The following is a 23,907-nucleotide window of genomic DNA, read 5'->3' on the forward strand; positions in this document are numbered from 1 at the left end:
GATAGATAGATAGATAGATAGATAGATAGATAGATAGATAGATAGATGGATGGATGGATGGATGGATGGATGGATGGATGGATGGATGGATGGATGGATGGATGGATGGATGGATGGATAGATCGATCGATCGATCGATCGATCGATAGATAGATAGAAAGATACACACATACCTGTCTATGTATATACTTAGAAGAAAAATCTCTGCATAAAGGATTCAAGGGAGATGTATTCTGATAGCTATGAAAGAATTTAGAATGAGAAATTCTCAGAATCACTAAAGCCTTTCAGCCTTAAATTTTTAATACACACATTCCTGGCTTCTTCCTTTTTGCCTCAGATCCCCACTGAACTAGATACTCCATAGTTTCTGATGCCATTGGAAAAAATGTTACATTTCAACATTCTCACATATTTTGAATCTACTTTTTTGATTCATCTATCTAACTCTATCACTTACTAGTTATGTGAACTTAAGTAGAGAAATTGATTTGTTAGAGCCTCAGTTTTCTCATCTATACAATAAAGTTATTGATACTCTCACTTCCTGTACCACCATAGGGTATATATACCAATCCTGGGCTATTCTGCAATTCAAATGTAGTAAATGGTACTGTGTATCAAAAAGTGTTATTTAAATATGAGTTATTATAAGGAGGTGAAGGAGGAGGTGTAGTATGGTGGAAAGAGTGCTAACCTGAGAGTCAAAAGATCTGGAGTGGAGTTTAACTCTTGCATTTACTAGCTATGCCGCCTTGTCCTTCATTTTGTTTTTCATTGTTTCTTTTTTTCATTCCTCAAATGAGCATAACAATACTGATAAAGCAAAGCATGCCTTAGAGCAGCAGCAGCAAACAAATAGAAAAAGGGGCCCCTCCACACAGAATGATCCCCGAGGGATGTTTTATTTTATTTTCATTTATTTTCTTAAATATTTCCCACTTGCATTGTAATCTGGTTGGGTTGTTCTCAGAAGTGTTGTGGCCTTTGCAGGCTGGATGACTGACACCTCGATTTTCCAGAATTCTTGTGAGGACCAAAAGTCATGGGTATAAATCATTTTGTAAGCTAAACATGCCATATCAATGAGTGATTATTCTTACTTGGAGGATCAATCAAGTCAAGCAGATTATAAATAATTGTTGAGTTCTTACTATTTCAAGTAGACCTTTCTTAAGTACTACATTCAAGGCACTGATCTATATGGATAGATAGATAGATAGACAGACAGACAGACAGATAGATATCTGTATCCCTGACCTATTGAGAAATATTTTGTATTTATATATAGCATATAATATGTACTTACTTATATATAATATATACTTGTATATAATATGTACTTATATATAAATCATATAATATACACATATGTATATGTGTATGATATCCTAAACATCTTGGTGCACTTTTAAGCCACTAAATCTAAAAAACTACACCAAGATATTTGGGACACCCTGGATAAAGCACCCATATTCACACTCTCCAAGAGGTTTTTTTTTGGAGGGGAGAAGCTGGGCAATTGGGGTTAAATGACTTGCCCACGGTCACACAGTTAGTAAGTGTTAAATGTCTGAGGTCAAATTTGAACTCAGGTCCTTCTGATTCCAGGGCCGGTGCTGTATTTACTGCACCACCTAGCCACCCCACCCAAGAGTTTTATTTTAAGCAGAATTAAAAATCATATCAAAAAGTTTGTCAGTGAAAAACATTTTTTAATTTAAAAAAAGTTTGTCAGTGGATCAAAGTAAAATTCTAAAGTTAGCGCAATTGTCCTAAATTTTAAATTCAATTAGACCTCCAAGGATAGGGAGTTTAACTAATTTGTCCCCTAAATTCAGGAGCTTAAGGAGGTCTGGCTAGCCAAGATCAGATGTCTAGGATGTGAGTCAGTTCCTCATGTATCTGCTCATTCATTCAAAAACTATTTATTGAGTGCCTACTATGTACAAAGCACAGTAGTAAACCCTGACTTGTTTCTTTTCTAGACCTCTCTGGAGTTTGTCAGTCTTTGAATGACAAATGTGAATTTCTATCCTCGTTTCTAAACAATAAAATGGATAGAGTGGAGAATGATTTCTTTTTTGCTATTTTTGAACTTTCATCTTGGCTAACGTGTACTTTATTTACCCAATTCATGATTTATATGTTGACTTATCATGCCATAAATGTAGGCCTCCCTGAAGGTTTTGTCTTCTTTCTGGGCACTCTCATTCTCAGTGATCTCATCCACTCATACATTTTGACTAACAAGTCTACATACATGGTTAACTCCCACCTATATATCTCCAACGCTGATGTCTCTCTTAAACAGCAGACCAGAGTTTCCAATTGTCAACTCTTCATCTCCACATTCTCTTCTATCCCAAACTTGTAATTCTCCAATGGATTTGTGATCTCATCACTGCAATGACTTCCTTCCGGTGATAAAGATCAAAAAACCTAATTCATATCTGTTCATTCTCTGCAATTTTTGTCCATGTCCTACCAAAAATTTGACATGGAGGACCCACCCAAATTGCTAGGAACCTTCTTCACTTTCTCTTGTAAAAAAAACAATGAACCTGCAAGCTCAGTTTCCTTCACCAGATGAACAGCCCCCCTTTTTTATTTAACTTTATGATAATGTCCTTTATAATGCTTCTCTCACAATCACGGAATTTAAGAAATGAAAGGGAATTCTCTTTCCTCTTCCACTCGGCTAAGAGTACTCTTTCCACAATTACAATGATATCTTAATGGCTGAATCTGATGTCTGTTCTCAGCCTTCATCCTTCCAAATCTCTCTGTAGTATTTGACACTATAGACCACTCCATTCTCCCAAATACTCTCTCTTTCCTTCACTCTCTTGACAGTGCTTTCTCTTGTTCCCCCTGTCTCCTTCTAAATCTCTTTTTCTGAATTATAATCTAGGTCCGACTCCCTAACTGTGAGTATCCCTGAGGTTCTGTTCTAAAACCTCTTCTTTTCACTCTTTATAACTTCTCTCACTTAGTCATCTCATTAATTCCTTTGGGTTCAGTTATTGTTTCTATGTAAATAACTCCCAGATTACTTATCTAACCTCTTCTCTCTTGAGCTCTAGACCTGCATTACCAATTCCCTGTTGGACATTTCTAACTAGATGTCATATAAGCATCTCAGACTGAAAAGATACCAAGTGTAATTCATTATCTTTACCCAAAAACCTTTCCTTCTTCCTAATGCCTCCCTTTCTGTCAAGGATACCACCATCTTTCTTGTTACTACAATTTTCAGTCTCAGCTTTGTCCTTGACTCTTTCCTTTTCCTCACCTCTCTTTTCCAGTCAGTTGCCAAGTCTTATTGTTCCTACCTCCATAATATATCTCTCAAATCTGTCTTCCTTCTAATTTGGACTCTCATCACCTCTTGTCTGGAAGCTAGGTGGTTCAGTGGAGAGAGCGCTGGACCTGGATTCACTTAATATTTTGACTCCTTCCTGCCAAATGCTAGTTACATAAAAGACCATCACAAATAGTGGATAGCAAGTAAATCCATTTACCTGAACAAATAAAAACACAGAATTAGAAAGAATCATATTGATTAGAATATAGCAAAAAAAAATATATGGTGGTCAAGCTCTACCACTGAAAATGAGATTAGTTCTGCTCCAACCAAGGGAGAAAGTCACTGATTTCACCTAAGAGGAAATTCCCCAAAGTCTCCAGTGATGTAAAATGGAACTCAGAGACATGTCAAGTCAGTATCCTCTATGTGTTTGTACCTTCCAAAGTCTGTCTCTTCTTCCCTATGTATTAAGAGTTGAATTTAGAGTGAATCTGGGACCACAAGTATTATTTCTCAGGGAAGAAAAAAAATTCTCTTGATCAGTTAGGAGAAACACATGTAGAATGCCTGCTCATTGGCTAGAAACCCTTCTTCTGCATCTCTTGGGGTTCCTGACCTCTTTTAAGACTCTACTCAAAGGCAGTATTCTACATGAGGCCTTCCCTGAACCCCTTCCTTTCTGATGTTACCCTGAGTATACTTTGTGCTTAAATTGTCTGCCCCATTAGGATATAAACTTTTTAAAATCTTTGTATATATTATATTATAAAGTTATATATAATATATATTATAGTTATATACATTTATAATATATGACATATAATGTAAATATATAAAATTATATATTATAAAGTCTTCTTTGTATCCCATGTACTTACCCCACAGCACCTGATCCATAGTAAGCCGTGTAATAAATGCTTGTCAATTGATTGATCTAAACCCTAATTAGCATTAGTTCAATTCAGCAACCATTTATTTAGTGCTTACTACTACAAGACCATTCACTAAGCATTAAGGATACAAAAACACAAATGAAACTATCTGCCTTCCAAAAGTTTGCATTCTACTGGGAAGATCCAGTATGTGCAAAGATAAATATAGTACGAGGAAAATAAGGAAGGGGAGAGTGCACTAAGAACTAGGGAAAAGAAGGCAAAGCTTCACCAAAGATGTGAAGCTTGAGCTTGAGCTGCACCTTGAAGGAAGATAAGGATTCTGAAAGGTAGAGATTAGAAAAGAAGACTTCTCTGGCACTGGGAACACCTTGTGTGAAAGCAATTGGAGATGAGAGATGGAACTGATAGTCCAGTTTAGTTGAAATGTAGAGTTCTTAAAAATCAATAATATCAATGAGATAGAAAGGTAAGTGTGAGCCATATTGTGGGGATCTTTAAATGCCAGGCCAAGGAATTTGTATTTTATCCTATAAGCAAATCAGGAGTCATGGAGTGATTTTGAGTGGGAGAAGAATGTTCAAAAGGCAGGTAAGGTGGTTCAGTGAATAGAGAAGAAGGCCTAGAATAAGGAAGACCTGAGTGCAAATCTGACCTCAGATTCTAGCTGTGTGACCCCGGACAAGTCATTAATTTCTATTTACCTTAATCCACTGGAGGTGGAAATGACATGTCCCTCTAATATCTCTGCCAAGAAAAACCTATGACCAGTATTTGGTATGCTGTGGTCCATGTGATCACAAAGAGTCAGACACAATTGAACAAATAACATTCAAATCTGTACTTTAAGTCCCAATACCACAGTGAGATTTAAATCCAAGTGAAAATGAAATCAATCAATTCCCCTACCTGTAAATTACTATAGAAAATAATTCAAATGTGCAATGAGATGTTTAAGGTATTTGATGATGGCAAAGAACAGGAATAATAGTTCTTTGGTAATCTGAGTATATCTATACTGAATATATAGTAGGTGTTCAGTGAAGATGTGGAGTTAAATTGGATTGCCCTCAATTGAATTAAATAATAATCTCACTAGTTAAAATGTGTGTCCTAAAAACAAAATGTATTTTCTCCTCAAGCTCAAGATAGTATCATTGCTTCTATGTGGATCATTTTTTAATCTATGACTTTCAATCCTCCCCTCATTATACTCTCCATTTAAATTGTTCTTGTAATTTGTGCAAGGATTATATTGTTGAAAAGTTTCCAATTGTCACTGAAATGTAAACATTTCATAGGGATTTTCTAATATAATAAGTAATGCAAAAACTTCATGTAGCCTTTTTTCTTAATTCTCTGTTTCTTCTTCCCTCATAAATAACTAGGGGCCAGAAGGAGCTACTGGAAATCCAGGTCAAAGGGGTCGCCCAGGAAAAAAGGTAATATCTCACCTTTATATGTACACTGCCTCCATATTTTCTTTGTCTTCTTCCTATTTTGACAAGTCCAAAGTTCCACAAGATGGTGCCATTTTCTGTAGCTGCACTCACTACAAAGAAAGTTTTCTGACTTTTGGCCCAAGGACATTCATTAGTAAAGAACTCTCTCTAGAGCAAAAGCTCAGATGGAAAGTGCACACTTGGATAAACAAAGCCTTAATTTCAATTGGATTACACAGACATTCTTTTTAAAATTTGTGGGTGATCCTGACCCTTTGCTCTGGCTCCTCATTGCTGACTTTCTTTTGAGACCTTTTGTGCACTCACAAGTCCTGGGCAGCAAAACAAATGAGTGAAAATCAAGTCAAGTTGATTTTGCTACATGTTAATGACTCTAGGAAAGGACTTAGTGGGAGAATTATATTGATTTAAATTATCTTTAAATTATCTGTGGATTTGCATTCTCCATTATTTCACTGGCCTCAAATTACAAAGTTAAGGATTAACTGTGTTCTTTACCAAAATGTGCTGAAAGTCAAGTGTGCTTTCTATTGCAAATCCATGTGATGTTTCCCTGGTTAGAAAAGTGGATGTACTTGTTTAATTATTATAGTGTGCTGTAATGGAAAATTCATCTCAAAGTAGAATTGAGAGTTTTAGACTTTTGATTAATATGGAGAAATGTTTTTATAAATCTGTTACTGGACCATGTCCATCCCAGAAATATATTTAACTTTAGCCTACGCCATATGTCCAGTTTTTAAAAGAATGAATTGTAGTGTTTTTGCCAACATACATCGAGTCCATCTAGTCCAACATAATCTTTGTTGGAATGGAGAAATGAAAAAAAATGAAATAAACTTCCATCACTGTTCTGGAACATGAAAATAATATCAGCCATGGGCTCTCTTTTCACCATCCATAACCATCGAGTCTAAAGTAAGCACAAAGAATTAGAAATCAAGTAGGATAACCTTGTTACTTGAGACTAAACTCCTGGGAAAAGACAATAAAACTTCATCAGTGTCCAAAATGGATCACGGATACTGTACATTTCTTTTCTGACTGTAGCCAAAGTTTAGATTTCCTCTGCATCCATTTCATTTTCCAGAAAGTGAATAATGACATTTATGTGTCTAAGAACAGACCCATTTTCAGGCCAGGTCAGTCAGTGTTATGGAAAACAGAAGGTAGATTTCAAAGAGGTTTAAAATTACATGATACATGCTTTTAGAAAGTAGTCAGTAGAGGCCTTCATCACGCCATTTTGTTTCATCTTACCCAATAACAGATGAATCTGAGAACACACAATTGGAGATCCTTTGTCTTCTTTGCATTGAGCAGATTTCAATAACGTTGAAGAGTTCAACTTTCCTAAAGCCAAGATTTTCCTAAAGAAAAGGTTTAATTTGAAAATGAACAGTAGACATTACTGGCTGTTTTACCAAAATGAGTTTTCATTGCATCCTTCAGAGAATTTTTTAAAATGTTATACTAAATTAAAGCAAAGTTTCTATTTTGAGAATTCTCCTGGGGTCATTTAGGTATGTGGTCAAAACCATCACTTTTATAAAATATGAATTTTTTCTTTCTCTTGTTTCAATCCCTAATGATACAAACAGGGAGAAAAGGGACAACTGGGGCCAGCAGGAGAAATTGGAAGCGCAGGTGCTCCTGGCCAAATTGGGGAAATTGGTCCTAAAGGTGCCAGAGGAAGCAGAGGTCCTGTGGTTAGTACTTGTTTATTTTCCAGGTCGATGTATCTATAACCACAAGTGGAAAAGAAAATGTGTGTCTGTCTCCCTCAAGCCTCATCCCTTGATGGACTTTACAGAGACGGCAGCCTTTCCATTGAAAATAATCTACCTCCATGGTACAGGGAGTATTGTGAACATTCCACAATACGTGTATGGTTTAGTGGTTTCTGGATGTGAAGAACTGATGAAAAAGTCCCCCAACTAAAACAGGAAATAAATTATGAAGTAAGGTCAAACATGAGCAGATTATACTTCACAACCTAAATAGGTACATTTACCTGCCTAGCATGGAAAGCTTATTCTCTGGAATTAATTATCTATAGAAAACTATGTTGTCATTGTAGATAAATTGCTATGAAATCGATGTTTAATTGACATTAGGGTTTCCCAACAACTGTATTATCCCTTGGTTATTTTATTTAATGATGTGATAAATCTTCCTAAGGATACAAACCTATCACTCATATTTTTCATGAATCTCCTTTAGGATGACAAGAGGTATAGCATACTTCATTCAAACCCATCACAATGAAAAGAATACTGCCAACACATTTGGGTGAACTCCAGAAATCACAGTATGGTTGAGAAGGAAAAAAAAAATCTCAATGAGATTGTACTGTCTTCTGCCTGTTTCAGAAACTTCCTAAAAAGTATTTTAATGTTTTACCTAGTTCTCATTTAAATAATATGAATATTAGACCTTTCACTAAAATATCTGGAGAAGATTGCATAATATAGCACTTCTTATGATGCTGAGAGATAAGAACTTTTAGCTCTATAAAGAGACTTCTTTTTTTGTTTTGTTTTGTTTTTTGAAGGGCAATTGGGGTTAAGTGACTCACCTAAGGTCACACTGAGAGTAAGTGTTAAGTGTCTGAGGCCAAATTTGAACTCAGGTCCTCCTGACTCCAGGGCAGGTGCTCTATTCACTCTGCCACCTAGCTGCCCCTATAAAAAAACTTCTAAAAATTTTTTCTCTATCTTACAATTCTTTGGAAATATGTTGATAATGTTTGAAAATGAACAGTTAAATCTAATGCTTATCACTAACAGAAGCTATTTCTATTTTCCCATAAGTTAAGAAAGAACTAATGTCATAAAATGTTTCTATTTATGTATCTCAGATGAAAATTGAATCCTAACTGAATTATTCTCAGTCTAATGCTCTGCTGGTGAAGTTTCAGGGCACCCTAATGGAGAAAGTCAACCCAGGCTAGTAGAAAGAACCCCAGACCTTAGAAATCATCTAGCCACTATTCTCCTCCCCACCCCCTTCACACCACACCACCTGACTTACACATAAAATACAAGCCAAGACAGGTAAAGTGACTTGGGAGAAATCACTGTTACAAAGTAGAGGAACCAAGATTCAAACCCAGATCTTCCAACCCCAAATCCTATAGTGTATCATTATAGCACAATACTCAACATCAGAAGATTTGCTGAGCTTCATCTTAAATTTGGATTCCTTAATTCCATCTGATTACTCTTGATTTTCATTCATTTCATCTCTCTAAGTTCCCAATGCCTCTTGATATTCAGCCTAACTGGGGAATAATGAGAGTAATTTTTAAAAACAAGCATCATAGTTTGTACTTTTAAATAATAATCATCCCCTTCAAAGGAATCTCTTAGTAAGGATGTATGTGTTCATATGAAAATATATATAATACATATGTAGTATTTATACACACAAATATATGTATGCACACATACATCCATTTCAATATTTCAGTCTATCTTTACTCAAAATAATTTTGGAACTCTTCTGAGATTGCCTTCAAAGTCTATTATCTCGTGCTTTGGACTGCCATAAGTGATGGCATATGGTCATTCCTGGAGGCTGATTTAGATGTGACCAAACATTACTTGGTGCCAAGTCTGTTGAATTCAAAGTCAGATTGAGTTGATTTCTACTATTTTGGGTACAAAGGAAAAAAAGAAGTATGATTATAATAAGGTCAAGAAGTTTGCACACTGGTTCTGAATACATTTTTACAAAGAGAAGTTCCAAAAGTCATTAGTCTTCTATGTGTACAGCTTTCCAAGGTGACGGGTAATTTGGAACAATATTCCTTTTTAAATATAATGATATTTTGTGCATTAGTCCTATTAATTTATAATTTCTACATTACATAATTATATGTGATGTATAATTATGTACAACAATAATAATATATAATTATAATAATATGGAGAATGTTAGAGTTGAAAGGGACCTTAAAATTCATTCTCTTTTTGAAAAATGAGGAAATTGAGGCTTAGAAAGCCATTTAGTTCCCCACAGTCCCATAGTCAGCAACAATGGAGCCAAGGATGTAACCCAACTATTCTGATCTCTTATTGAGTTCTCTTGTCACCACACAATTGTCAACCCTAAAGGCAGCTAAGCGATACAATGGAATCAGGAAGACGAGTTCAAATTTGGCTCTAGACATTAGCTATGTGACCACGGACAAATCATTTAACCTTTTTGAGTCTGTTTTCTCATCTGTAAAGTGAATAGGTTGGACTTCGTGGTTTCTAAGTTCTCTTAAAGATCTAAATCTAGAATCCTGGGATATATGCTTTCTTTATATAAATTTACATTAGTAAAGCAATTTATATAGCTCCTTCACTGTTTCCTTATAGGTCAGAGTGGTACAAACTATATGCAAAGAAGAATATATATTTTTACTCTTACCTTATTATACTTGTGGTTCTGCTTTATCTATAAAAATGGACTGCTAAATTTATGAGAAAAATAGCATCACTTTCCTTGTCTCACTTCTCTTCCTCCATTGTCACTTATTTTGAAGAACAAAACATTTAGAATTACTTGGAAACCTCTAAGAACTTTAGCTCCATAAAGTGACTTTGAAAAAAAAATCTTCTTTATCTTATGATTCTTTAGAAATGTCAATAATGTTTGAAATTAAGCAGTTAAGTATAAAGCTTCTCACATGTATCTGATTTTCCATGAATTAAGAAATAACTTATCTTATAAAATGTTCCTACTTGTATGTCTCAGATCAGAATTGGATACTAACTAAATAAATCTCAGTTGGATGTTCTGCTAGTGAAGTTTTAGGGCACCATCATGCAGTGAGACAATGACTAGAAGTCAAGATCCCTAGGTTCTAGTGTCTGGCTCCAGAATTGGCAAATTCCATTAACTTAGGCAAGTCCTTAACAATTCTTAATCTTAGTTTGTTCCTTTGTAAAATGGTGATAATTGTATATGCCCCACCCACATCTCAGTAGAGCTGTGGAAAGGATCAAATAAAGTAATCAATATAAGAGTAGTTTGACAATTTAAAACTCCTAAAAAATGCAAAATAGTATTTTCTCAGTTACCTGAACAATAATTCCAGTAGGAGAGTAGTCTATTAATGCATGCACAGGATTAGACTAGCACAGTACTTTGCACATAGTAAGTCCTTAATAAGTACTGGTTAGATTTAATTGAATTGGAATAGCTGACCACAAAACATCTCTTCCAATTTTGAGATTCAGTTATTTGTCTCTTCTTAAATTCAACTACCATGAAGGAATGTCTACTCACCCCTACATGAACAAAAGTGATCAGAAATTCAGTCAGATATGTCAGTATTTGGATACACTCTGAGGAGGCTTGGTTTTTTTATCCTTTAATACAATTACAGACTCATGGGGGCAAAAAAAATCGACAGTCTTTACATTCCAAATTTTGAATCTTTTGTTATATTAAATTTTCCTTTTTACTCTGAACTTAACAGGGATTAACAAAAATAAGCATTCCAACATAAAAATAAAAAAATTTCTGTTATATACAGTTTGTCTGTATGTGAGTGAATAATTTAACAGGGCAGTCACAAAGCTGCACAATGCATACTATCTCCTGCACTTTTTTGTTTTCTTTCTATTTTAAAGATGTTTTGTTCATGCTCTTTTTTTCACATATATCAGTAGCCACTATCCTACCACCACCCCAAAGAGAAGCCTTCTCTTGTAATAAATACATTTAGTACAGAAATACTCAGTGTTACACACATGCTTACCCTCTAACTTAGACCTAAAAACAAATTTCTAAGTTTTCTCTTGAGCACCATAGAAATCCCACAACTGACAGTATTTCTGCTAATATGATTAAGGATATTAATGCATATACTAAGAAGAAAACCAAAAGCATAATTTTTTTCACTTCTCCAGTACAGAAGAGTTTGAGCCAAAGTAGGAATAAATTATTATGTTTTGCTTTCACCATTCAAATTAGTGTTGCAAACCACACATATACACACACACATTTGTAAGGAACCATTAGAAGAATAACATTTAGAAAATTTATGGAGTTGGCTCAATTTACTATCATTGATTTTTCACTTTGTTTTATAGGGAAATTTAGGATTAATGGGACCTGAAGGGGAACCAGGAATTCCAGGATATGCGGTAAGGATTTCCATTATGAAACGTGAATCTATCTGTTTACAAGTATGTTTGTGTTTGATAGATGGCATCCCCGAGGGCAACATGCATGTGAAATCCCCCAATAAACTTTAATGACTTAATGAAACCCCATCACCCTGCACAGAAAATCCGTTCTCTATCGTGGAAGAATGTAAGGGTTGATGACATGGGCATGAAATTGAGTCAGACAATGCACTTGGAAGCAAAATATGGTATTTCCTATTCAGTGGTTTTCTTTTCCTTAGGGTCATCAAGGTCAACCAGGACCTCCTGGGTTGCCAGGACCTAAAGGAGAAAAGGTAGGTTCACTGGATTTTTATCTCATTATTATCATTTAAATGCTTAAGGTTAAAACATAGAATTTGAGGATCCGTATCCCCCACAAAAAAAAATCAGAAACTTTCTCAAAAACTTAAAGAAGAAATTGTATTCTTACTGGGTAATAACTGAAAATTTCAAAGGAAAATGACCTAGCCTTTATCATACTCCCCACCTGCCAGATACACAGAGCCACTTCTCATATATCATGAATTATGGTTCACATCCAGACTCTGGGTCCATTGGTGCTTCCCCTCTCTTTTCTTGTACTGAGATCATTGGAGTTTTAGAACTGTGTCAATCTTACCTCTACATCTGCTAGGGCTCTCTCCTCATTGCTTAAACAATACTAACATTTACCCTTGGGAATTAGCATCAGGAATCTGGGTTCAGCTACACAGGCAGGGGTTGCCTTCCCCTACCTGGACCTACTCCTCACATATCCAAAATGGAATCAGTTAAAAGAGTTCTCATTCGGGGATGCCCCTCTTCATTCCTTAAATTCAGTCCACTATATTAAACACCCACTGTATGCTTAAAACAACCATTCTACCCTTCCTTTGCCCCCCCCATTCAATTTCACTCATACAGTAACTATTTGACATTGTCACAGTGTCCTTTTGGATCAGCATCTTTAGGAGCCAGATCTCACTACAACCAAACCACAAATGATGACATAGTATGGAAGTTGGAAAGGGAGGAACACAGGAGGACATAATTGGTGACTGAGGACTGCTCAAATAATATAGAACAAAAATGAAGAATCTCCCCCACATAGCTGTGTGTCTTCCCCTGGGATTCTCAGCCTTAATAAAAAATCAACTTCCAAAAGTTTCGAAATAAAATACTCATCCCAATGTTAATTAGGATTAATAATCCTAATTATATAAATAATCAGATATTATTATAAGCCAATTTTTGAAAGGGCAATTTTTATTTATTATAACCTAGAATTGGAAGGAATCTTAAAAGTTATCTAGTCTACCCTCATCAGTTTACAGATGAGAAAACAATTACCATGGTTTGAGGGTGCCTGGGAGGCCACAGGGCATAAGATACAAAGAGCAGGCTTAGAATCTAATTGGGGCTCAAATCTCACCTCTGACAGCTTCTGGCTTCATGACCCAAGACAAGTCACTTAACTCCTCATTGCTTTAAGCAACTTTCCAAGGTTGTAGAGAAGACACCAACCTGTATTGGTAGAGGAAATGTTTTCCCAAAAATGAGATCACAGTTCCATTCCCTAGCCCTATTCTATGTGTTCCATTTTGTAGGAGGGACATATCCTAATCTTTTCAAGGTTCGTTAATATCCCTTTCAAAGTCTATAAAATTAATTTATACAAGTAAATACTCATTCAACAAACACCTGTTAAGTGTCTCTTGTGTAGACTGCACTGTGCTAGGCCCTGAAGGAGTTATCAAGTTTAGATAAGGCTTTTGCACACCTGACATTCAAGCTAGTAGAGATAAGACACAAATACAGACACTTTACACCTTTACATGTGTAATGATTATTTATGGCTAATTATTTATGGCTAATATAAATATGGCTAATTTATGGCTAATTAATAATTATTTGTGGCTAATTATGGCTAATAATGCATATTAACAATTTCTACTGCCTTGGGAATAGCTACAAAAGAAGTTGATGTCATGGGAAACCTTGACTCTCCATATTACCATGTTGCTTTCTATGTAACTTACCAAGACTAGTATTTTAAATAACAAACATATGTATATTGAGATTACATACAAAATAGTATGATACTGCTTCTTTTTTCGCAGATAATTTTGCTTTAAATACAAAACCAAGCTATATCACTCATGGGATTTAATATTCAAATGGTTAGATGTTCTTGGGGTTGGGGGCTCTTTTTTCAGGATTGTGGAAGTGTTGGTGTATTGTTTTCATTTTTCATGTTATCATTTTTAATTTTAGGGTTATCCAGGAGAAGATAACAAAGTTCTAGGACCACCGGGGCCCCTAGGTGAACCAGTAGGTCTTTTTCTAAATACTGTTTTCATGTTTCAGAATAAAATAAGATTCATCACATTGGCAGTATCTTTTGATCTTTTTGATCTACTATATACAACTTACTATTCCTTTTCAATATATAATAAAGTTATCATGCAAATTTCTTTTTTTTCTTCCCTCCTCCCTTTTGTGTTATTAGGCATAAATATTATTAATTATTATTACTGTTATAACTCATAATAAAGGCTCTTTGTGGTGGGCTTTTTATTCAAAGTATTAGCAAAAAGGATAAACTTGAAGGAAAGACATAGGGGGAAATGTAGGCAATGTGAAAACATAAGATATCAATTTAAATTTCTTTGGGGAAAAATGTACAGAAAAATGGATAGTTATCTAAACATGACAAAAACATTACAGTGATATTCCACTTTAATGGAAGTTTCATAGAACTACTTTAATGGAGGTTATCAAGGAAGAAGTTTATCTTAGAAAAGTTAGGAAAATTTTGAAAAATATTTCATATTCATCAAATTGAAATTTTTTTGAGAGTTCTCAGAAGTCTACCCTATGATTTCTTTATGGTTTTCTACCCACCTACTGACAAAACAGTGCCAGATCCCTTCTGACCACTGACTGGAATTGTAGGTTTACAGCTGAAAGGGACCTTAATGGCCATCCAGCCCAACCTTACCATTTTGCAAATAAGGAAACTGAGGCCCAGGGAAGATAAATGGGCTTTCCTGGGGTCACAAAAGTAGCAAGTTATCAAGACAGAATTCAGACCTTGGCCTGCTGGTTCCAAAACCAGTTCCGTTTCCATGGTACCATGTTACTTCTCAAGAACCAAGACTTTATGGAACTCTGTTCTGTGTAATCTTTTTTGTAGGCAGTTTAAAAAGACTGATTGAATAACAGTAGCCCACATTTATATAGCTATTTCCAGCTTACTGCAATAACTTTCTAGCTTGTTTCCTTCCCTCAAATCTCTCCCCCCTCTATTCCATCCTCTACATGGTCATCAAAGTGATTTTCCAAAAGCATAGGTCAGACCATGGCACCCCCTACTCGAGTGGTTCCCAGTTACCTCTGGGATCAAATAGAAACTCCTCTATTTGGCAGTAAAATCATTTCACAAACTGCCCCCTTCGTAGTTCTCCAATCTTCTGCCACATTACTCCCCTCCTCATACTCTACAGTAAATTCTATCAGCCTACTAACCATCACTCAGACATGATTGCCTCTCTCCTCTCATTGTTCCTTCTTGCTGGTGGTCCCCCATTCCTGGAAAGCCTTCCTTCCTCACCTCTATCTCTTGGAGTCCCTGGTTTTCTTTAAAACTCCAATCACATGCCAGTTCTGCAGAAGTCATTTCCTACTTCTCCCACCTTCCCCAATTGGTACAGTTGGTAGCAGCCCAGTTGGTACAGTTAATGGGCACGGTTGCTAGTCTTTTCCCATCCAAGGTTACCTTGTGTCTGCTTTGGATGTATCTTGTAGATGCCCGTAGAGGTATGTGTTTTCTTCTCGGGCTAGACTATAAGTTCCTTGAAAGCAGTCAGTACAGTGCCTGGTGCATAGTAAACACTTAAGGGTATACAGACTATTTCTCTCATATTGGCCCCATGAGTTAAATAATGCAAATATGACCTTCTCTTACAATTGATGTGACTCAAGATCTAGGTATATGAGGTTTAGTTAAAGGAATTAAGAACATTTAACCTGAAGGAGAAAAGACTTGGAAATATCTTCATGTTTTCAAAACACTGTCATATGGAAAGGGGTTTAGATTTGTTCCATTTGAACTAAAGGGCAGAACTAGGAGCAAAGGATGCAACTTTCAAAAGCCAAATTTAGATTCAATATCGACCAACTTCCCAATTCTGTTCAATTCAACAAATATTTCTTAAGTGCATACTAGCCTGGAAGGAACATAGTCATCTAGGTAGTATGATGCATAGAGCTTTGCACCTGAAATCAGGGACACCTTGGTCAGATAGGGTGACAGAATCAGCAAAATTAGGCAACTGGCTGGATATGAATGGAAAGAATGGGAGACATGAGTAAGAGGGAAGAGTCAAGGAAGATTTCAAGACAGGGAAACTGGACAGCTGAAAGGATGGGGTTACCCTCAGTAAAAACAGAAAAATTGAGAAGAAAAGAGGTTTGGAAAGAAATTAAGATAGCTGTTTTAGACCTGTTGAATGATGATGCCAGTGGGATTCAGGTAGAGATGTCTAGCTGGTGATTTGGGACAGGAAAGACATTAGAGGTAGATATTTAAATTTAGGAGACATTGACAGAAAGATGGATAGATGTATAAAACCTTTATTAAGCACTTTCTATGTGTCAGGCACAATAATAAATAATAGAGATTAAAATGTAAGCAAGTTAGACAATCCTCACCCTCAAAGTGCTTAGATTCTGATGGAGGAAGACTACATTTAGGGATGCTGCAAAGCAGAGAATGGGAGAGGAAGGGTAGTCATGGGCGGCAATCCAGCAGGCAGAGAGAAGTGGAATCCATAGAGAGTTGAGGCAAGAGTGATGTGAAGCATGAATGAGGTCTCTCCCAGAATGTTGGTCCAAGAGAAAAAGTTAACAATGAGGAAAAGAAGGATTTAAGGGGGTTGTTTTCAGTGGTAATTCAGTGAACAAGGAAGAGGTGAAATCCATAGACAATGAAGATGAGAGTGAGATGAAGCATGACTGGGATTCTTCCCAAAATGGTGGTAAGTGAATTTATGGAAGCCAATAAGATCATTAACTGAAATAGTCCAGAGAGAAGAGAGAGTCTTAAGAAAATCCACAGTTAAAGTTTGAAAATGGATAACATATAACAAAGAGACCCAGTTGGGTTTATATATTTGTAGTGAACTCAACTGACATGGTTCTTCAACAGCATTCAGCAGCACATCAGCAGGAGTGAGAAAGGTGAATGGTAGAGGTGACCCAGTGTTTGAAAGTATGATGTGTGATATGGCAAAAATTCAAGAAATTTAAGGGCCATGCATAATATATAGTCAAACTGATCAATCGTAGGGTCAGAAGTATTAAAGGGATCCAAATGAGGCCGATGGAGGAATGGAGTAGGAAAACAGAGAGGAATAGAAGAGAAGCCACAGTGAGAAGAAATAATAAGTTTAGGAGGAATGTGGCAGAAAAACAGAAATAAGGGTAGGGGATTATGATCAGAGAGAGAAGCTTCAGAGTTCTGCATCATGCAGGCAGTACTTATGAATGATGATGACATAAAAGTGGTGACCATTCCAGTAGAATCAAAGCATAGATTATGAGATTTGAAGAAGCTGATGAACTGAGAATCCAGAATGTTAAGGAAACATCAACATATATATCAAAGTCCCTGAGTATAAGGTCAGAGGTTAGAGGGGAAAGGAGAAGATAATGAAATGCTTCAAATCCTTAAGAAAGGAAGGACAATAATTTCGGAGGAGAGTGACAAAATGGAATATACTACTTCATAAGGGGGAAGGTTTTCTTCACGAGAGATATTCAGGCAGAGGCTGGATGGTCACTTGTCAGTTAGATTATAAAGGAGATTCCTGCTCCAGTATGGGTTTGACCATATGGCCTATAATCAAATCAGTCATTATATGAAAAAGAGGAAAGGATTTAGAGTTACAAGGGATCTTTAATGTCATCTAGTCAAACCCCCTAATTTAATATGTAAGGAAACTGAGTCCAAGAAAGGTTAATAGGTCACGTTAGTTACTAATAGAATCAAGATTCAAATCCAGGTGCTCTGAATTCAATAAGTAACTGAAACATTTTTTGGTTTGTCTATTAAATATGTTCTGATTCCTCAAAAACTCTTATCTAAATAAAACTGCTTTTAAAAGAGTAAATGGAGTAGAACCATTTAAAATACTACTTGTTATTACTTAAGTTTGAGTAGATCCAAGATCAAATTACGTCCCTAGAAATATGATAATTCTCTATACTAATAACTTAATATGATAACTAGCCTTTAAGTCAGGTCGTAATCTTGATTCCTAACACGGTGTTACCAAGAGGTGTGTTAAGGGATAGATGCAATTCCTGGCTCAAGAATATCCATGGTATCTGATGACTATCTTCAAAGCTTAGTGAGTTTAGAAATGCCAACTTAGTTTCAAATATGAGTTGTGTGTTATGACATCTGGTTTCAACTTGAGTATCAGTACACAACTGAAGTAGCCAATAAATACTAACATATTTAAACAAATATTTGAGTAAATTTTATAGCAAATTATGAGGACAGCTCATAATATTAAAGGTATATGTGCTCCCAAAGGAATGTTTGAAACATTTTTATAAGCACACTGTTTGCTTGGTTGGTTTCTGCCTGGAGGGTTTAGGATTGATGTTTGTCTATAGAATTTCCCATAAATTTAAGAGTAAACAAATGCATTTCTGGGTAAGAATGTCAAAGAAAAATTAAGTGCAATATACCCTTTAAAATCCCTTAATGAAGCCATGAGGAGCTAATAGATTTCATTATTTTAGTCATTTAACAAAATTTTGTTTGTTTCCTTTCCAATTACTGTGATGTCATTTATAAAACACATACATATGCTTCCAGGGTCAGACAATTTACTCATCTGACAAGGCAGGCTGTTTGGTTGAGCTTCATTTCCTCGAGTTTTTTCCCAGGCCAGTCATTCCACAAGCCTGTTCTTCCTTTAGTCTTTGTGTAAATTTGTTGCTTCCCACAGTTGGAAGAAGATCTTGGACTCATTGAAATCCATTCTATTCCTATAGGTCCTTATTATTGAGAGGGATCAAACAAGCTATCCAACATTTGGTTTATGTGTTTCTTCTTATTTTTGGCAAAAGAAAAAGCTCTACTAAGGATATCAAATGAGTTCAAGAATACTTGAGTTCAGCTGTAAAACTCATTCTGTATATGTGTGGTCTCTATAGGGTCCAATAGGCAAACAAGGAGAAAGAGGAGAATCTGGAGCTGAAGGATATAAGGTAATAACATCAGGACAAATGTGTTCTTTCAAAGTTTATAAAGATGTGACCTTGGCTTTACTTGGTTTAAAATTGCAAGTAATTTCCCCTTTTGGTAGAGATGTGGTGGCCTATGGGTACAAAATGCTTTATACATTATCAGGTGCAAGTCTGTTTTACTTGATGTTACTTTTTGTTACAAAGATATGTATTGAGAAGCTATTGAGTTTAAAAAAGGCATTGACACTTTGTGAGGATAAATTGAGATCATGTTTGTAAAATGTTTTACAAACCTTAAAAGTGCTATGGAAAATGTTATTTATCATTGTCATTATTATTAAATGTAGCAGATATGTGGGAAAGGATTAGATCTCAGAAAAGACCAACAGATTTGACCATTTAAGAAATTAGTGGGAATTTTAGACAAAGCAATTTCAGTTGAGTGATGAGGTTGAAAGCCAGACTGCAAGAAGTTGAGTCATAAGAGCAAGTGAAAGCAGTATAGACAACCACCTCCCAAAGAATTTGACTAATAAAGGAAGGAGAGGTACAGATTTTCAACTATTAACCATTTTTGTTCTATGGTTCCCAGTGCAAATAAAATATTCCTTGGCAGAGAAAACATAAAAGTAAAGAAGCCTTTCTTCTCTTCATTCCCAGTCATTGTCATCCTCTTCTCCCTAGTCAGGAGTTGTCTTCCCTCTTCTTTCTCCTACTCACTGCACATCTAAAACATCCCTTTCTATTGTCCTTAGCAGTCATTGCTAGCCTCAGCTTATATTGTACTTCTTAAGAGCCCCTGCTACTTTTTCCTGTAGCCACAGTTATTTTCCCAATATACTTCTTCCCTCAGTGGAACCTGGCCTTGAACCAAAGAAAACAGTTAAGCAAAACTGGCACTATGTCCACATCTGACGGCATATGCAAGATTCCACACCCAAAGTCTTCCATCTCCCTACCATGTGGAAAGAAGGATGTTTCATAATCTATCCTCTGGGATCAACCAATTAAATTAAATTGAATAAATATTTATGGCACTGAATCTGAGATCAGTTCCTTTTTAGTTTAGGGTTCATTTACATTATTTGGAGTCATGTATAGTCTTCTAATAGATTTGCTTTCCTGGTCCTGCACCCATTCATTCACATGTTTCTCTAATTCCTAGAAACCATTTCTTATGGAATACTATATTCCATTATGTGCATGTACCAAAATTTGTTCATCCATTCCTTATCCATTGGGTACCTCTTTTGTTTCCAGTTTTTTGCTGCCATGAAAGTGCTGTTTTGATTATTTTTTGTTGTATTTGGAGCCTTTCTGTATTTGACCTCTCTGAAGCATATTCCTAGGAATAAGATTCCTAGATACATGAGGATGAATAGTGGATAAAATGTCTAGGGACGGGGCAGCCAGGTAGCACAGTGAGTAAGAGCACCGGCTCCAGTGTTGAGAAGACCTGGAGATCGAATCCCGTGCTCAGACACTTAGCACCCACCCAGAAACACCTGGCCGTGTAACCTTGAGCAAGTTACTTAACCCCAATTGCTTAGGGGCAGCCAGGTGGCTCAGCAAGTAAGAGCACTGGCTCCAGTGTCGGGATGACCTGGATCAAATCCGGGCTCAGATACTCAGCACCACATCCAGAAATAACTGGCTGTGTAACCTTGAGCAAGTTACTTAACCCCAATTGCTTTAAAAAAAAATGTCTAGGGACTTTTCTCACTTATTTTCAAATTATTTTTCAGATTTTTTGGACTAAATTATAGCTCCAATACATTTATAGTGTATTAGCATGACTATCTTACCATAGTTCTTCAAATATTGACTTTTCCCATCTTTTATCATTGTTGCCAACCTTGATACTTTTCTTACAAGACCATGCTACACTTTTATATTTTTCCTATTTTTATTTCTTTCCTTATCTTTTCATGTGTACGTCTTGTGTCCCTAAATAGTCACATACATTTCAAGATAAGAACTGTGTCTCATTCTTCTTTTAATCTTCCACAGTGCTTAGGATCAAGCCTTGCTTGATTGAATATGTTATCGACAGAAAGAATTGATTCATTTGATCTTTTTCTGATGGTAAAATTTTGGTAACCATATTTGGAAGTGAAATTCAGGTTAGCCAAACTGGTTAAGAGATACAGATTATTGATATTTGGGTTTTCTTAAGACAGAAATATATCAAATCCTTATTATAATTTCTTTTCTGAAAAAATTTTTTTTACCCTATTCAAAATACAAATTTGAGGCAGTTCTAAATAACTCTAATTTCTGTTCTGTAATAGCCATTTTGTGTTAATACTTTTTTTAGGAAAAAAATATTCAGGAATATTTTTAAAATGTCAATTTGTTTTACATGTCATTTATATCAGCTGATATTATTTCATGCAAAAAGCTCCATGGGCTTCTTCTGAAGTTGTTTTTTTTTAAAGCAATTGGGGTTAAGTAATTTGCTCAAGGTTACATGGCCAGGTGTTTCTGGGTGGATGCTAAGTGTCTGAGCCCGGATTCAATCCCAGGTCATCCCGACTCTGGGACTAGTGCTCTTATTCACTGTGCTACCTGGCCACCCCTCTTCTGAAGTTTTGAGGGGTTTCTTTCCATGTTACAAAATGCCAGTTGCTCCCAGCATATTTTAGAGCCCATATGATTCCATCTTAGTCTTTTCTATACATAACTTCCCAACATATCCAGTAGGAAATCCAGTTTTAGTAATATCCTTTTTTGTTCTCTGCCAGTTAAAATGGATGGTGTGGCCAAGGCAAAAACTAAATCAATCTATTGGCTGCCAAATGAAGAGTTTACTACCCCAATGTGAGATGAAAGGCTTCATTTCACCTATAACTGGCTAGCTAAAACCAGATCCCCATTACTTCCCAGACTCCAGACAGTCTGGCATTCTTCAGTAGGACCTACCAAGTGAAGAATGTTTCCACTGGGCTCACACTATGGCCTCTTCTTCCTTCCGCATTCCTCCTTCCATTTCTCTCCTGATGGGGTTTCAACATTGGCCGCTTCCATGCATTTCACAAACTTGTTTAATCAACAGATCCCTTCCTCTCTTCTTTCCTCATTCCCTCCCATTTGGTTCTGGAGCCCATTTCATTCTGTTTACTGATGGCTCCACTTTAAGCAGTCAGCTAACCAAGGCCAGCCAACCTGCTGATTTTATTGTTCTGACATTTGAAAGTCATGAAGCATGCCCAGCCTCGCCTAGTCAAGTTTTAGAAAATACAACTTTGATTCACATGAGAAAAAACAAGCTTTGTTGACAATTGTGTTATCCCACTGTAGCCTCCAGACCTTTGTGGGTAGTCTTCCAAGATGTTTAGTTTTCTCTTTGGACAGTATGTGTTAACTGATTTGCCCAAGATGAGCCTGACTATTATTATTATCATCAGACTTTAAAAAAAAAACTTCTAAATTTGTTTGTGATTTATAGTTACAGTCAACTTACAATTAGCCATATTACTAGGTAGTATGGATGATTCAAAATGATGGATGATGCAAATGTTATTTATGTTTGTCTCTGAAAAGCATTGGGTTTTTTTTTTTTTATTATTGTTCTTTGTCTTTGTTAACCATGATAGGGGCAGTTAGGTGGTACAGCGATAGAGTGCCAGGACTGGAGTCAAGAAGACCTGAGTTCAAATCTGACCTCAGACACTTAATAGCTGTGCGACTCTGGGCAAGTCACTTAACTCCGTTTGCCTCAGTTTCCTCATCTGTAAAATGAGCTGAGGAAGGAAATGGCAAACTTTTCCAGCGTCTTTGCCAAGAAAATCCCAAAAGGAGTCATGAAGAGTCATACACAGCTGAAAACCACTAAAACAACTCTGATAACCATCCTCTAAGAAAAGTTAATGTTCTCTTTGGGATATAAAGAAATGGAGACCCAGAGGGGTTGCATTTTGTTCATTAACTATGTACCTCACTATATCGGATATGTTATTTTTGTATAATATAAAGAAAATTACATAGATTTAGCCCCTTCCATCTAGGAGTTTGCAGCCTACGACAGATACACTGATCATTTAGGCTATTCTGACATTTAATTCTATAAGTATTTATTGTGTCTACCACATGCAAGGTATTGTGCTAGTTTCTGAGAGTCCTAGTTTTAGAGCTGGAAGGGGCACCAAAGTGATTGAGTCCAAGCCCACTATTTTACTGATGGAAAGAGTGGAAGCCCAGAGGTAAGTGATTCACTCAGGATAATAGGCAGGATTCAAACACACTGACTCCAGGTCCATGCTCTGTCTTCTCTTTTATACTACACTACTTCCCTACAAACAGAAGAATACCAGTACTACAGGAGATTGTCTCTTACTGGAGGAGGGAGGTATAAATGCAATTATTAAACCAATATAAGAATGCACAGTAAAATATCTGTATCTTTTAGTCAAAGCGGTGTGATCCATAGAAGAATAGTTTAAGTAAGAGAGAAATGGGAGGGGGGAGGAGTGTCAAGGCTAAGTGTATAATTGAGATCAATACCCAGTAAAGCATCCATGTCTATCCTAGGCACGATGAGAAATATATCTTCTCTCACCAATCTAGAAAGGCTTCATGCATGTCACACAGCCAGGGTAATCACAGAGTCATGACTAAAGCTCACAGGCTTGAGTTTTAACAGCTTTGAATGTTTCTCTGCTCCTCTCTAATGAAAGCTTGATATCAGGACTTCAAAAACTCTTCTTGTTTGAATTAATTCTTTTACATTCTAAACACTCTTCCTTCTTCCATCAGAAGCATGTGTAGCTAAGCATCTTTAGTAAAACTATCTCTCATCAGCTTTTCACACTGAAATGTCTTTTGTTGTATTT

At 36.2% G+C, this 23,907-nt stretch overlaps 1 protein-coding gene across 5 annotated transcripts in view; it reads left to right on the forward strand.

Moving 5' to 3' along the window:
* The window catches only part of COL24A1 (collagen type XXIV alpha 1 chain), a 380,667-nt gene that overhangs the window by 280,851 nt on the left and 75,909 nt on the right, over window positions 1-23,907 (forward strand). For all 5 annotated transcript variants that reach the window (XM_069094574.1, XM_069094573.1, XM_069094569.1 and 2 more), the window contains exons 39-44: window positions 5,592-5,645; window positions 7,268-7,375; window positions 11,756-11,809; window positions 12,073-12,126; window positions 14,087-14,143; window positions 19,043-19,096. In XM_069094574.1, coding sequence (XP_068950675.1) covers window positions 5,592-5,645; window positions 7,268-7,375; window positions 11,756-11,809; window positions 12,073-12,126; window positions 14,087-14,143; window positions 19,043-19,096 — 381 coding nt within the window. The remainder of the gene's footprint in view (window positions 1-5,591; window positions 5,646-7,267; window positions 7,376-11,755; window positions 11,810-12,072; window positions 12,127-14,086; window positions 14,144-19,042; window positions 19,097-23,907) is intronic.

This window comes from Petaurus breviceps, unplaced genomic scaffold (assembly GCF_028583685.1).
Source record: "Petaurus breviceps papuanus isolate PSGF00001 unplaced genomic scaffold, PetGlider_PUasm1.0 220, whole genome shotgun sequence".
In the NCBI taxonomy this organism is placed as follows: domain Eukaryota; kingdom Metazoa; phylum Chordata; class Mammalia; order Diprotodontia; family Petauridae; genus Petaurus; species Petaurus breviceps.